Raw genomic sequence first — 14,823 nt, 5'->3', positions numbered from 1 at the left:
CTTGAGAAAGTTTGCAGAGTACATGGAAATATGAACTAGAAGTAAATCCTTGTTGAAACAGATTCACAAGTAGTGGTGCTGGATGAGGTGGGCACGTGTGAGGGTGTGTGAGAAAACAGGCCGGGGATACAGGGACTGTGTTGGGGGTGTGGGCTGTGGAAAGTGCAGCATTCTTTTTTAAAAGAAATTCAAAACAGACTTCTGGAAGGTCATTTTTTAAGAATTTTGCTGGCAGTGTGAAAACACACCCCCCTGCCGGCCTGTGCATGGCCCCACCCGGCCTCACGTGGCCACCTCGTTCTCCCCCCACGCAGGGCTGGCTCCCAGCATATATGAGTCTCTGTGGAGCTGGGGCAGGAACCAGCAAGGCCACCCATCCAGACACCTCTCGGCGAGGGGAGAGTGTCTGAGGAGCCTCGCCCAGGCTCTGCACTGAAGGCCTCTGAACACATCGCTGCCACCACAGTCCCAAGATGCCAGCGGTCCAGCTGCTACTGCTGGCCTGCCTGGTAGGGGGTGTGGGGGCCAGGACAGCCCAGTTCCAGAAGGCCAACGACCGGAGTGGCCGATGCCAGTACACCTTCAGCGTGGCCAGCCCCAGTGAGTCCAGCTGCCCTGAGCAGGGCCCGGCCATGTCGGCCATCCAGGAGCTGCAGAGAGAGAGCAGTGAACAGCGCGCGACCCTGGAGTCCACCAAGGCCCGCCTCAGCTCCCTGGAGGCCCTCCTCCACCGCCTGACCTCAGGCCAGCCTGCTGGGCCCTTGGAGACCCAGCAGGGGCTGCAGAGCGAGCTGGAAGCCCTGAGGAGAGAGCGAAAACAGCTGGAAACCCAAACCCGGGAGCTGGAGTCAGCCTACAGCAACCTTGTCCGTGACAAGTCGGCTCTGGAGGAGGAGAAGAGGCAGCTGCAGGCGGAGAACGAGGATCTGGCCAGGAGGCTGGAAAGCAGCAGCCAGGAGGTAGCAAGCCTGAGGAGGGGCCAGTGTCCCCAGGCCCACAGCAGCTCTCAGGACGTGCCATCAGGCTCCAGGGAAGGTAAAGATGTGGGGTGAAGGTGACAGGATTCACAGTGGCCTGTTATAGGTGGCCCAGGCCTATCCTTCCTGCCCTGTCCTTTCTCCCGGAGACTACTCATGTAGCATGAGGCAGACAAATGAAGGAGGGCAAAGCAACCACTTGCACACATTCCTAGTACATTAGCTCCTGAAAATTCTGTTGAGGTTAGTGGTTCTGGGTTCTTGTGCTCACCCATGACGGTTTTCACCATTCACAGCAAAATAAGAAATAGAAGGACCAGATGAGATGCCTATATATACGATCAGTAGAAAGTTGCCAACTCTCCTTTTAGAAAAGTATCCTTTTATGAATCTTTGTTCAGAGGTTATTGATTCTTGCCTTTTGTTGTTAAAATGCCCTCTATTTATGAAATGATTATAGGTGATAGGGTTTTTTTAAGTCCTTCCTTAGCAAAATAAAGAGGCAGCAACACTTTTGTGTGTTCCCTCACTATGTTGTTTTGGAAGTTTTCCTGCCCTTTGGGTAATCTGATAGGGAGTGACTTAAATCTGTAGATTGCTTTGGGTAGTATTGCCATTTTAACAGGATTGATGCTGGAAGTTTTCCTGCTCTTGATTCAGTCTGAGAACCTCTACTTTTAAGTCACTTTGAGGTGACTTTTGCTATCTCAGATGCTGTTCTGTTCATCCTGCCCGTGCCAGAAGGTGAGTCCCTGAGTGTCTGGGCTGGGGGAGGGGGCACTCTTCCCAGTAGCTGGGAAGACAGTATTGTTGTCACTTTTTGTGAAATTGTGCTCCCAAATATTTGCTGTTTAATAAGTTTTCTAGCCTGAGGAAATAAACAAGCAAATCCAGTTATGGGACAACTACCCCAGAGTCTTCAAAGATGTTGACATCAAGAAAGGAAAAAAGGGAGGTGGGGGGGGGGGGGACCTTGTTTTCGATTAAAGGGGACCATAGAGATGAAGTGACCAAGTGCAGTGCGTGACCCTGGAATGGCTCCTGCATCAGGGGCACAAAGCTGCAGAGAACAGGTATTTGGGATCCTTGAAGAAATTTGAATATAGACTGCTTGTCAGATTACGTTACTGGGTTAATGTTCAGTTTCTTGGATGAGAGATGGTAGTGTGGTTATGAAGAATAGCCCTGTTCTGAGGAGATACTTACTCAAGTACTTAGGGGTGAGGTGTCAGAATGTCTACAGTTTAGTTTAAAATAGTCTGACAAAGATTATGAATATATAAAGAGAGAAAGAAAAAGAATACAAATTGACAAAGTCTGAACAATTGGTAAATCTAAGTGAACAGCACATGGGGATTTATTGTATTAATACTATTCTTTCAACTTTTCTAAAGGTTTGAAAATCTTCAAAATAAGATGATGGGAAACTTTTCTAAAGAGAGGCAGGTGTGAGATCAGAAAACCCAAGAGCTGATGCTTGGGTATGACCTCAGGCAAGTCATCTAGTCTCTGCATCTTGGTTTCTCACCTATAACATGGCAATGAAAATTCCTATGATGAATAATGATTTTTGTGGGGTTCAAGTGAAATGACTCTAAGGTATAAAGAACTTTTAAAAATTTTATATTGCTAGAGTTGGGAGAGACTCAGTTCTAAATTTTCTTTTAAAAAATGTATATTTATTTTGCTTCCTTGGGTCTTGTTTGCAGTGCACAGGATCTTTAGTTGTGGCATATGGGATCTAGTTCCCTGACCAGGGATCGAACCCAGACACCCTGCACTGGGAGCATGGAGTCTTAGCCACTGGACCATCAAGGAAGTCCCCTAAATTTTACAGTGAAGGAAAGTAAGATGCCAAGGGACCCCAGGTTGAAGAGCTGATCAGTGATAGAGCTAAGATTTGTTGAACTTAAGTCTTCGAGCACTGATGAAAGAATCATTATTAATGATTATAAGTGTTAATGAGGCATTATGTATTTCAGACTGTTTACTGAATGAACAAAAGCAGTGTGTGTTTATGAAAATGGAGGCAACTTTTTTTTTTATTGTCTTGTGGTCATTTAACAAATCTTTGGAAATTTATTCTATGTGTTTTCTGATTTTATATTTCTTTTTGTCCTTCCAGCCACTCTTCTTTTGAAATAAAGACAACAGCCTATTAGAGTGAAGTCCAGACTTGGAAGCTCTTTTCTAGCAGTGGGATTTTCCTGAGCAGGATATTACATTAGTACAAGAATGTAGAGCTGGAAAGGGGTCCTCGAGAGCATCTGGCATCTCTGGCTCATTTGGGCAGACGTGGAAACTGAGGCCCACAGAGGTCACTCAGTGGTCCCCAGCTGCCAGCCCACTGGTGGCAGAGCTGGGACTAGAATTCAGCCCTACCTAGAGGTTCAGTGGCTCCTAGGACCCTGATGGGACCTCTGGTTTGTAGAACCTAAAGATGAAAGACAAAAGGGTTACATTGAAGTGACAGGGAAAGGAATGCTTGGAACAAAAGATGTGCTTCATGGTCCTAGGTTTGAGGGTAAAGAGCTTGGGTGCTGGGCCTCAGGTGTGGGTGTATATATGCAGGGGAGGCAATAGCTGGGGAATGGAGGCTGGGGGTGAGAGCTTACTGAGTGAGCAGAGGAAAGAAGGGGGGACTAAGAAGGGGGACTTTTTCTTACTCCACCTGTAATTCAAATAGTCACCACCACTTTATTGGGTAATTGTTACATAGGGAAAAAGTCTCCATAGAATTATGGGAGACACTTGCTTTTGCATGTGTGTGTGTGTGTATGTGTGTGTGTGTGTGTGTGTGTGTGTGTGTGAGCTGAAATAAAATACACGTATAAAATGTTGTAGTAATAGCTTTGTAGTGAGATGTCTGGAGGGACTTCCCAAGTGGTCCAGTAGTTGAAACTCCCTGCTTCCTACTTCAGGGGGCATGGGTTCGATCCCTGGTGGGGAAATTAGATCCCACATGCCTCACAGCCCAGCCCAGAAGTTAAAAAAAAAAAGTCTGGAGATCTTTTAAATAACCCCTAAGTAGAAAACACAGATTACTAGAGAAAAAATAGAGTTGCTTGTAGAGTCACAAGAGAAGCCCCACTTCCCCCTTTATTTCTCCTCTGCTTTGGTCTGGTCATCTCAGAGAACAGAATCCAGCATGTGGGCAGTGTCTGTATGACCACATCCCAGGGAGGAGATTTGGGGATGGGGGAATGTGACAGGGAAGGAAAGAGAACCAACAAGGGATGGCGGTGAGGGGCACTCTCCAGCGGGTCCCCATGGTGGGCAGCAATGGCTCGACGCCACAAGACTTCTGAGGAGCAGAATGCAGCAGAGGAGGGGAGCACTCCTCCCTGGCCCTCGTGCTCTGTCGGCCAAGGACCATCCCATGGGATGTATCACATTCCCCTGATCCGCAGATGGGGGCACCAGGCTGGCTCTTGCAGAGCCCTCCAGGCTCCTCTGTCCAAAATTCTCCAGGCAAGAACACTGGAGTGGGTTGCCATGCCCTCTTCCAGGGGATCTTCCCGATCCAGGGATCGAACCCCGATCTCCTGCACTGCAGGATGCAGAGAATGACCACCAACTGGAGGTAATGTGGAAAGCATGCACTGAGGTGTTTGGCACACAGTGACCAGCCAGGGGATGGACTCTAACTACGAAGGGCTTCTTTTGCTTGAGTTCCACTGTGGTTTAAAAATGTCATTTATAGATCAAAACGTCAGCACATATGTATCGTTTCTGTAACACGCATTGATTCCAGAGACAATAGGTGTTGGAGCAGCACTCAGGATAGTAGTCTGCTAGCAAATCTTCAGTTTCCTAGAGTATTCATGACAACTTGTGACTTCGTCAGCACCCTTCTTTTTCCTCATCTTCTTCATGTATATAATACTGACCTAACTTTTTAGGCAGATAGAAAATAGCTACACTAATGATTATAATGTCATTTGCATATAGATATATATGTTATGAAACCTTATGTACCTTATATATATGTTGCCTCTGTGTGTGTGTGTGTGTGTGTGTGTGTGTGTGTGTGTGTGTGTGTGCATGGTATGCAAGCAAGTTAATCAGCTCAGGTTAAGCTCTCTAGCATGTGTCTATAAAGCAGTGGTGAGGGAGTCAGGAGAGAGCATGAAGAAAATATTTCCAAAATTTTGTAACCGATATGAACTTTTCAACCATACAAAGACTGGATTTTCACAGAAACAACCCCCTAAAACTTTTTAGCTGGCTGATACAATATAGTTCTTAATCTTTTCATAACCTCTTTTTGTTTCCCCCCACACATTCAGAATGAAATTTGAGTGATTCTGAAACATTCCAGAGAAACTTTAGCTTTTTGTTACATTTTTTATTGAAGACCATTTCATTTTCAGTTTGAGCTAAGACTTCTGAGGGTCAGAGAGTTCCTCAAACTTGTCCAAAGTCACACAGCTGGTACATGGCTGGACTGAATTAGGAAAGTATGACTTCTGGCCCTGCCAGGCCCCTTCACACAACAGCTCCCCTGCCTTTTGGGCTCTGTATCCCCTCCCACAGGCTCCAGTTCTCATGCCCGGCTCTGCTCTGGGAATTGGACCGTTGCCAGGTGCCGCTGGCTGACAGCCACGCAGCAGCCAGCAGGCTTGCAAGCCAGCCATCCCACCTGCCAAGTGAGAACTGGCCTTGCAGTCATTCTGGAAGCTATCCTCTGACATTATATTTTATTGTGATTCTTGTTTACTCCAAAGAAAGCCATGAGGCGTGGTTCCTGCAAAAAAGTGATTAAAGGGGTTGGATGGGGGGTGGGGGAGGCAGGGAGAAAGGCCCCTGGTCAGAGCCCTGAGGGCCTTGGTGGGACCAGGAAAGGAACTGGGAACCAGTCAGGCATGTGTAGGGGGAGAAGAGTTGATGGCAAGATAGCTCTTTGGGTGTACCGCCTGGGAGCTGTGCGTGTGTGAGTCATTCGCTGGAATCTGAGTCAGCTCCAGGCATGGATCACCCCCTACCCCAAAGAGCTAAGCAGCATCTTCCAGGCTGTTGTAGAGCTTCTGGTAGAAGTCTGGGTTCATACTGGAGTTAGAAACCACACAGCAGACTAGGTCAGGGATGTGTCACATAAAGAACAACTGATGAAAGAGGAGCAACTATGAGATAAAGTAAACTCTGCATGGCACCCTACGTCTGAGTGAAGGGAACCAGAGGGAGCACAGACTTGGAATGGTCCTGGCTTCATGGAGGAAGGCAGGTTTCAACCCATGAGACAGCAGAGAGGCTGGCCGGTTAGCCTGAGCTGCAGCTGGACTGGCCACCTCTTGAGTCTAAGCCAGGCTGCAGGAACCCTGCAGAACCAGCGTGGGGGCTTGCAGAGGTCCAGAGAGTAGGGGGGTGTCTGTGCAGGGACTCGGGGTGCCATGTAGCAAGGGCTGTGGAAAGGTTATGGCCAATCTGAGGTGGCAAGGTCACAGAGGAACCAGGTCCTGGACTCCTGCCTGGGCAGGGCTCCACCAGGTGTCCTCCAGCCCAGCCCCTGCAGGAGACCCACCCACTTCCCCTGCAGTGTCCCTCCAGCACCCTCTACTGAGAAAGCTTAGCATTGTGCTGACTTTAGAAGAGAGATGCCTTGTGTTTTAGAGAGCATCTATGAAAGGGTACGTCATCTATGCATTCAGCACTGACAGGCAACACATGTGTAACTGACACACAACCCCACCGTAGGGTGGAAAGGTTCACAGCTGCCATGGCCATGAGAGATGTGGGTTCAAGTCCCAGTCCCACCACTTACCAGCTGTGTGACCTTGGGCAAGTAACTTAACCTCTCTGAGCCTGTTTCCTCTTCTGCAAAGTGAGGATCATAATATTCCCTTTTAGGACTGCTATGTGGAATAGAAGAGCCTAGCATGGTACCTGGCTCATAGGAGGCACTGAGTAAGTGGCCATAGTTACATTAGGTGCAGACTGCGGTTCTAAAGCCTTATTCTATTTCTCTAAAACTTGTGAAGGCAACAGATCACATAAATAATGTATATAAAACTGCTTTGAAATGTGGAAGGAGCTATAAATACCTCTTAATCATCTCTTCTCACAAATAAACTGTTTTTCAGTATTTCGGTGCCAGTACTTTAGCTGTCTTTAAGGAAGTTACCTGAGGAAATGCATGTAACTTTGGGCTCCTCCCCCTTCACATTCCTTTATTCCCTGTGGCTAAAGATGGGGTTTTTCTTTTTTATTTCTCTCTCTCTTTTTTGGCTGAACTACACAGCTTGCAAGATCTTGGTTCCTCAACCAGGGATTGAACCTGGGTCCCCCTGCATTGAAAGAGTCTTAACCACTGGACCACCAGGAAAGCCCCCCATTTTTCTTAACTTTCTTCTCACAGACTGGCAGGTATATGCCTCTACTTTTCTCACTATGCATCTTTTTTTCAGTAAAATATCTCACTGAATTATATGACCATCCTAGTTACATTCAGAGAGTGAAATAATTTGTGTCAGATGCACAGAGGAAGGAACTGGGTGCAGGGGAGGGCGGGCTCACAGTGACCCTCAATGGATGGCAACTGTGGGTCATGGAGCAGACGAATGGGGAGCTAGGGAGGGGTGAGGGAACTCTCTGGCTTTGCACAGATGCCACTGCGATGATATTTCTTGCTCACCTGAAACCTCACCTCCACAGCTCTGCAGACAGGGAGGCGATTCAGGGAACTGAATTAATGTCCCAAGACTTCCAAGGAACAGTTTGGATTGAATGTTTCTGATTCCCAAAATGAACCCATGTTACTTCTTAGCCAAGAGGACTTGCCAGACTGTGGGAATTCTGGGAATTCTGAAGGGAACCAGGGAACCAATTGTATCTTCTTCACCCTTTTTCTCCATATCTAGCCTTGCACGTCTGGAGAAGGAAATGGCAACCCACTCCACTATTCTTGCCTGGAGAATCCCAGGGATGGCGGAGCCTAGTGAGCTGCTGTCTATGGGGTTGCACAGAGTCGGACACCACTGAAGCGATGCAGCAGCAGCGGCAGCAGCCTTGCTCCTCATAGGTGCTCCAGAGGGGCTGGCTGATGGGACGGATCAACAGCTGGCCAAGGCTGCAGACGATGACAACCTTCCACACCCCTAGGGCTACTCCCAGTTCCCCCTGGAGTTTGGGTGCATAACCAGGATGACCTCAGTTGGTTACACATTTTGACTGAGAGCTTTTAACCCCTCAGGCAACCCAGTCTAGGAACATCCCCAGGTGTGAGGATGGTGCCCCCCCACCTCCACCCCCAGGGCAGTCACAGTCTCCAGGAGGCCAGCTGAACAGCTGCACTAAAGGCAGGGTGGAGACTGCGTTGGGATCTGGGATCGGGGATCAGGATGGGTCAGGGCTGGCTGTGCTGCAGGGCCACACAAAAATACCACCCCCAGCGCCCTGGCCCAGCCCAAGCCTCAGGGCTTCTTAGCTGGGTGGTTTCCCTGCCTCCTTCCAGGGAGAAACATTTCTAGTACTGTAGTTCACTGAAGCTAAACTCCACGGACTATAGCCCACCGGGCTCCTCTGTCCATGGAATTCTCCAGGCAAGAACACTAGAGTAGGTTTCCATTTCATTTTTCAGGGGATCTTTCCAACCCAGTTATCGAACTTGGGTCTCCTACATTGTGGGCAGATTCTTTACCATCTGAGCCACCAGGGAAGAGCTTCATTGAAGCTAAATACCAGCAACCATGAGAAGGAGCCTTGATTTCAGACATGAGAAGATGTGAAAGAATGTGTGGCTTAAGATGACTGAAATGTGGGCACATCCAGGAGGGTTGAGTTCCATTACCTGAGAGGTCAATTTAGAAGGGTTAAGCTAACTAGTGATGAAAGACAGAGAATGTCTTCCTGACTTTCTGGGCTATAGCCTCAGGCATTGCACTGACCACCCTCCTCCACTGTCCTGCATACCTGGGAACACTGGGCTGGGAGCCAGGTCAGACTGACTGAGATGGTCAGCAAGAGAAAAGGCCAATGATTTAAGCATATCTTTTTTATTCCAATACTTTGACATCTCAGTCTTGCTGCTACAGAAGGGACTGCCCCTCACAGGGTAGTATTCCTAAAGATAGTAAATGACTCAACTGTAAGCACATCTTTCATATTCAAACCAACCAATCCAGAGTCCACAACCTACCCACTCTTCCTTCGAACTCACACTCGGCCACTATTCCTCCACCCTGATCAATGGGGGCCAGGTACCAGACACCTAGGGACAGCTCCTACACTTCAAAACCTTGCAGAAATCATCCAAAGTAACCAATTCTAAACCTGCTTATCCTGTCTCATTCATTCCTTCCCCTGGAAATCACAGTAAAGTGCTTGCCCATGTTCCCCCTCCCTCCTGACCATCCTGGTGCTGCCCTGGGTGGTCCCGTGTGGAGTGGCATACCCCCTCCTCTAGAGATCAGTGACTATAACAACTATCTTTTCAATGGCAATGTCTCCTGATCTGTTGGCCTCACCATTGCTATTGTTTAGTCTGAGTCATGGACTGTAACTGACCCCATGGACTGTAATTTGCCAGGCTCCTCTGTCCATGGGATTTCCCAGGCAAGAATACTGGAGTGGGTTGCCATTTCCTCCTCCAGGAAATCTTCCCAACCCAAGCATCGAACTCTCGACTCCTGTATTGCAGGTGGATTCTTTACCACTGAGCCCCCTGGGAAGCCTGGTGGCCTCGCTATACCTGAACTACAATCCATCTTACATTTTAAAACAGCTGCTCCTGTTATGTTCAAGGGCTGCTATATGCCATAATGCTAATCAAAGTAGTTGTAGCAGTAACTTAATATCTAACCAATGTCATCCATACCTCTCCCCTTCTCCATGGTTCAAACCCTCCACCAAATTCCTATAGGAATCCTTCCTTGTCCACAACTAGCTTTGGAAAGGGATCTGACAGAATATTGCAGCCGAGCATGTAAAGCTTAACATGTTACTTCTTACAGACACATCTGTATTGTGACAAGGGAAAAAAAATAAGTCATGTAGGGAATTTGTTCATTGTTGAATTTCAGGCATCCCAGAAGAAGCTAAGGATCTTCCCAACATCCCAGCATCAGACCTCACCTACTCATAAGTCAGACCTTCTAGTGGGAACCATTTTAACTGTGTACAAGCTTACTTTATTTTGAATACTATACTCTGTGCTAGGCATGTTGCTATCCAATTTATTATTTGTGAGCTTTTTATTATGGGCTTCCCAGGAGGTGCAGGGAATGAGGGTTCAATCTCGAGTCAGGAAGATTCCCTGGAGAAGGAAATGGCAACCCACTGCAGTATTCCTCTCTGGAAAATCCCATGGACAGAAGAACCTGGCAGGCTACAGTCCATGGGGTCACAAGAAGTCGGACATGACTTAGCGACTGAATACACATGCACAAGTTTTTTAATTATGGAATTTTCCAAGCATTCACAAAAGTAGAGTAACACAAACCCTACATACCCATCACCAGGCTGTGACAGCTGTAAGCACAGCCCAGTCTTGTTTCATTGTCCTTCCTCCTCCCCAATCCCACTTATTATCTTAAAACAAATCTCAAACACGGTCATATCTTTGAAACCCTATTTAAATCCCATCCTCAATATAGTCTAGCCTTAGACCTTCTTCCTCATGGTACAATCTTGCCTCTTTCTTTTAATATAGTTGCTAAATGGAATTTGGAGAACGTGGACTTCCAGGAACTGAAGTCAGAGTTAACAGAGGTTCCTGCTTCCCAAATCTTGAAGGAGAGCCCGTCCGGTCATCCCAGGAATGAAGAGGGAGGCACTGGTATGGAGTGAAGTTTCTCCTCTTCTGTACCCACATGGTCTGGTTCTGTGCTCAGAGTTGGTCAGTTCACTATGAGGGAGGCAGGTGGACAAGTCACCTCCCTGGGAGCAGAGGCAGGAAAGGGGGAAAAGAGCAGAAGCCCTTTTCTGCTCCCTTTCCAGGGTACACTGGCAGGGAGTCGGTCTTTCCTGGCAAAGCTCTGTATTTTCTCATTTACACTTATCATGGAGACTGCACTGCCCTAGGGGAAGATGAGAGATGTATCCGTTTTTCCCACTTGGTTGTCATATAGAATGGATTGCATCTGAAAAATGACATTTTTCAAGTAGATCCTTCATATCTTTATCTTGGGCCAGACAGATATCATGTACCATCCCAGCATATTGTTAACTAAAGGTATCTTTCTTTAATTTTGGGTGCTAAGGAAAAGTAGCATTGCCCCTCTCCAAGGTGTTCCCTGAAAGCCTGACTTTAAGATGATGAAGACCGTGTCTTTTAGAAACAGGGACTATCTGTAATATTGACAGTTATTGCTAGCACAGAAAGGCATGCAGGAGGATGGGGAGTTTTAAAATATTCAAAATAAGATTCCTTGAGATATGGGCAACAAAGAGCTTCTACTTTCTCTAAGGAGAGTGAGATATCCATTATAATACAGAGATGTGTTGTGATTCAAATAGTTCTCAACTATCTTTTCATTTTAAAAATCATATTCAGATTTTATTGTATTAAAATAATGGTTGAAGTATGTGGTCCATTGGGGAAGGGCTTGAAGAACTTTTTTTTATTGAGATTATTGTAATGACTTGATTTTAATCTCACTGGTTAAAATAATGAAATAAACCAGACATAAAAATCATAAAGAGAACTTGCCCAGGTTTAGAAAAATATACAAATATAGTGTGAAGTGCTCTGTGCAGCCTTTATCTTTACAACCAATACCAAGTTGAAGTATTGAAAACAATCCACGTATAAATGGACTCATATAATTCAAACCTGTGTTGTTCAAAGGTCAGATGTACTTGGATTCATATTACATGGTGATCAAATAATATTTCCTGGGCATTTTTACTCCATACCAAGCACTTAACATGTATAATTACATGGAAAACTTACAACATTACTACCCAAAACATTACTCTTATCTCCCTTTACAAATGAGAATACTGAATCTTAGAGAGTAAAGTAACTTATTGAAAGTCACACAAGTGGCAAAGTCCAGGGTTTTTTTTTAAGTTGTTTTGCTTTTTGGCATTTTATTTACTAGGGTTGGGGCTTCCCTAGTGGCTCAGATGGTAAAGAATCTGCCTGCAGTGCAGGAGACCTGGGTTTGATCCCTGGGTCGGGAAGATCCCCTGGAGGAGGGAATGGCAACCCACTCCAGTATTCTTGCCCTTCCATGGACGGAGGAGCCTGAAGGGCTACAGCCCATGGGGTTGCAGAGAGTCAGACAAGACTGAGCGACTGACACTGTCACTAACACTTTACTAGTGTTAGCTTTTAATGTCATTCATTAGCCAGGATACAGTTTGAGGAGAACTTTTGAGGACAGTTTGGAGTATTGTGGAAAATGATTTTTCATAATCTGAAACCACCCATTTGTGCTTCTCTGGACTGGCAAATAGAGGCCTGGGGTAGGGGGTCGTGTGCCTTAGTTTCCTCCCCAACAACAACTGAATTTTTATAATATCTGAAAATTGAGGGGGCTTCGCTGGTGTCTCAGACAGTAAAGAATCCATCTGCAATGCAGATGTGGGTTCGATCCCTGGGGATCCCCAGGAAGATCCCCTGGAGAAGGAAATGGCAACCCACTCCAGTACTCTTGCCTCGAGAATCCCTTGGACAGAGGAGCGTGGCAGGCTACAGTCCATGGGGTCACAGATTTGGACACCACTGAACCACTGACAAAGGCAAGGCACCCCACTCCAGTACTCTTGCCTGGAAAATCCCATGGACGGAGGAGCCTGGCGGGCTGCAGTCCATGGGGTCGCTGAGAGTGGAGCACGACTGAGCAACTTCACTTTCCCTTTTCACTTTCATTCATTGGAGAAGGAAATGGCAACCCACTCCAGTATTCTTGCCTGGAGAATCCCAGGGACGGAGGAGCCTGGTAGGCTGACATCTATGGGGTCGCACAGAGTCGGACACTACTGATGCGACTTAGCAGCAGCAGCAGAACCACTGACACATACACAAACACAAAGGAAAAGAAAAAAAAGAAAGCTCAGGTTTAAACCTGGACCTTTTGCCTCTGGGGTTCTCACTTCTGCGAGCTCTGCCATGCTCCACATCCTGGAACGATGGTGAATACAGTTTTTGTTTTGTTTTCATTCACCAGGATGCGGAGAACTCGTTTGGGTAGGAGAACCCATCACTCTGAGAACAGCTGAAACAATCACCGGCAAGTACGGCGTGTGGATGAGAGACCCCCAGGCCGCCTTCCCCTATACCCAGGAGACCACCTGGAGAATCGACACCGTGGGCACGGACATCCGCCAGGTATTTGAGTACGACCTTATCAGACAGTTCACGCAGGGCTACCCGTCCAAGGTGCACGTGCTGCCCAGGCCGCTGGAGAGCACGGGCGCCGTGGTCTACCGGGGCAGCCTCTACTTCCAGGCAGCAGAGTCCAGGACAGTGCTCCGGTATGACCTGCGCACCGAGACGCTGAAGGCGGAGAAGGAGATCCCCGGAGCCGGCTACCACGGGCAGTTCCCCTATTCCTGGGGCGGCTACACCGACATCGACCTGGCCGTGGACGAGATAGGCCTCTGGGTCATCTACAGCACCGAGGCGGCCAAAGGCGCCATCGTCCTCTCCAAGCTGAACCCCGAGACACTGGAGCTCGAACAGACCTGGGAGACCAACATCCGTAAGCAGTCCGTCGCCAACGCCTTCATCATCTGCGGCACCTTGTACACGGTCAGCAGCTACTCCTCGCCCGACGCCACTGTCAACTTCGCCTATGACACGGGCACCGGGAGCAGCAAGGCCCTGACTGTCCCGTTCAAGAACCGCTACAAGTACAGCAGCATGATTGACTACAACCCCCTGGAGAGGAAGCTCTTCGCCTGGGACAACTTCAACATGGTCTCCTATGACATCAAGCTCTCCCGGATGTGAAAAGTTGCCAAGCTGTCAGAAAAGGCAGGAGATGATGTTCAGGGCTCTTGAAGGGAGAGCCAGTCAGCCAAGGCCCACACAGCTTTCCTCTGCTCTCCAAGCTTGCATTAACCCAGAAGAATGTGCATGGTCACCAGGTCCAACTGGGCGGGAAGAGCCGTCTGGGGATTGAGATGATTCCATGTTATCATAGATATTCTTTTCCTCTGTCTGCTCTTAAATGGATATTTAACCAAAATAGTGTAAGTTTTCTGGTGATTTGAGGCAAAAGCTATAATGTGTAGGGGGTTTCTTCATGAAAACCACAAGACTTTTGATAATGGGCCTCACTAGCTAAAGAATATGTTTGGAGAGGAGGGTGGGAAAAACAGGTTGCCCCACAGGGAGCCCAGAGCCAGCGCCTGCCCTTTCATGTTGCCTGGTTACCATGAGCTACAATAACAAGCAGCGCTTCTAAAGGAAAAGGGACGGTTCTTATGGCAGCAGGAACATGCATCAGATGTGTTTACTGTAGTTGGCTTCTAATGCTTCATGCGGATCCAGTTGTGTATGACAGAATCTTTGCCCCATGAAATAAAATAATCTTACACAATGTTCTCCTTGAACTTTGTGTGATAGTTTGTGGAAGAGAAGAGTACAGATTCTAACCATCAGATAATTCCTTTGGGTTGGGAGCGGTGATTGCAGGATGCTAAAGTTATGTAGTATGTGTGTGTACGTGTGTGTGTGTGTAACTGAAAGGTTTGGGCCTGGTTTTGAAGTCTTGCCCATGATGACACCAGGCAAACTGCAGAGTTCATTCCTTCCCACCACCATCTCCTTTTGCTTTTGGTCCTTCTCAAACAATCTTTCCATCTTTTCTCCAACTTACCCTCCTTCACCCTAGCTGTATTTTGGTTTTTATTTGCTGTCATGGGTATAACTTTCAAAAGCCAAGATGTCAGGTGAGCA

At 47.4% G+C, this 14,823-nt stretch overlaps 1 protein-coding gene across 1 annotated transcript; it reads left to right on the top strand.

The window, feature by feature from the left end:
* The first annotated feature begins 362 nt into the window (after window positions 1-362).
* Window positions 363-14,468, top strand: MYOC (myocilin). The gene is made up of 3 exons (XM_052653839.1): window positions 363-1,035; window positions 10,624-10,749; window positions 13,088-14,468. Exons 1-3 carry the CDS (start codon window positions 474-476, stop codon window positions 13,870-13,872), a joined length of 1,473 nt encoding a protein of 490 aa, XP_052509799.1. The 5' UTR covers window positions 363-473; the 3' UTR covers window positions 13,873-14,468.
* Window positions 14,469-14,823: the final 355 nt, after the last annotated feature.

The sequence above is a fragment of the Budorcas taxicolor genome, chromosome 16 (assembly GCF_023091745.1).
Source record: "Budorcas taxicolor isolate Tak-1 chromosome 16, Takin1.1, whole genome shotgun sequence".
NCBI classification, from domain to species: domain Eukaryota; kingdom Metazoa; phylum Chordata; class Mammalia; order Artiodactyla; family Bovidae; genus Budorcas; species Budorcas taxicolor.
The sequence above is the reverse complement of the archived record's forward strand: the minus strand, read 5'-3'. Positions and strand labels throughout refer to the sequence as shown.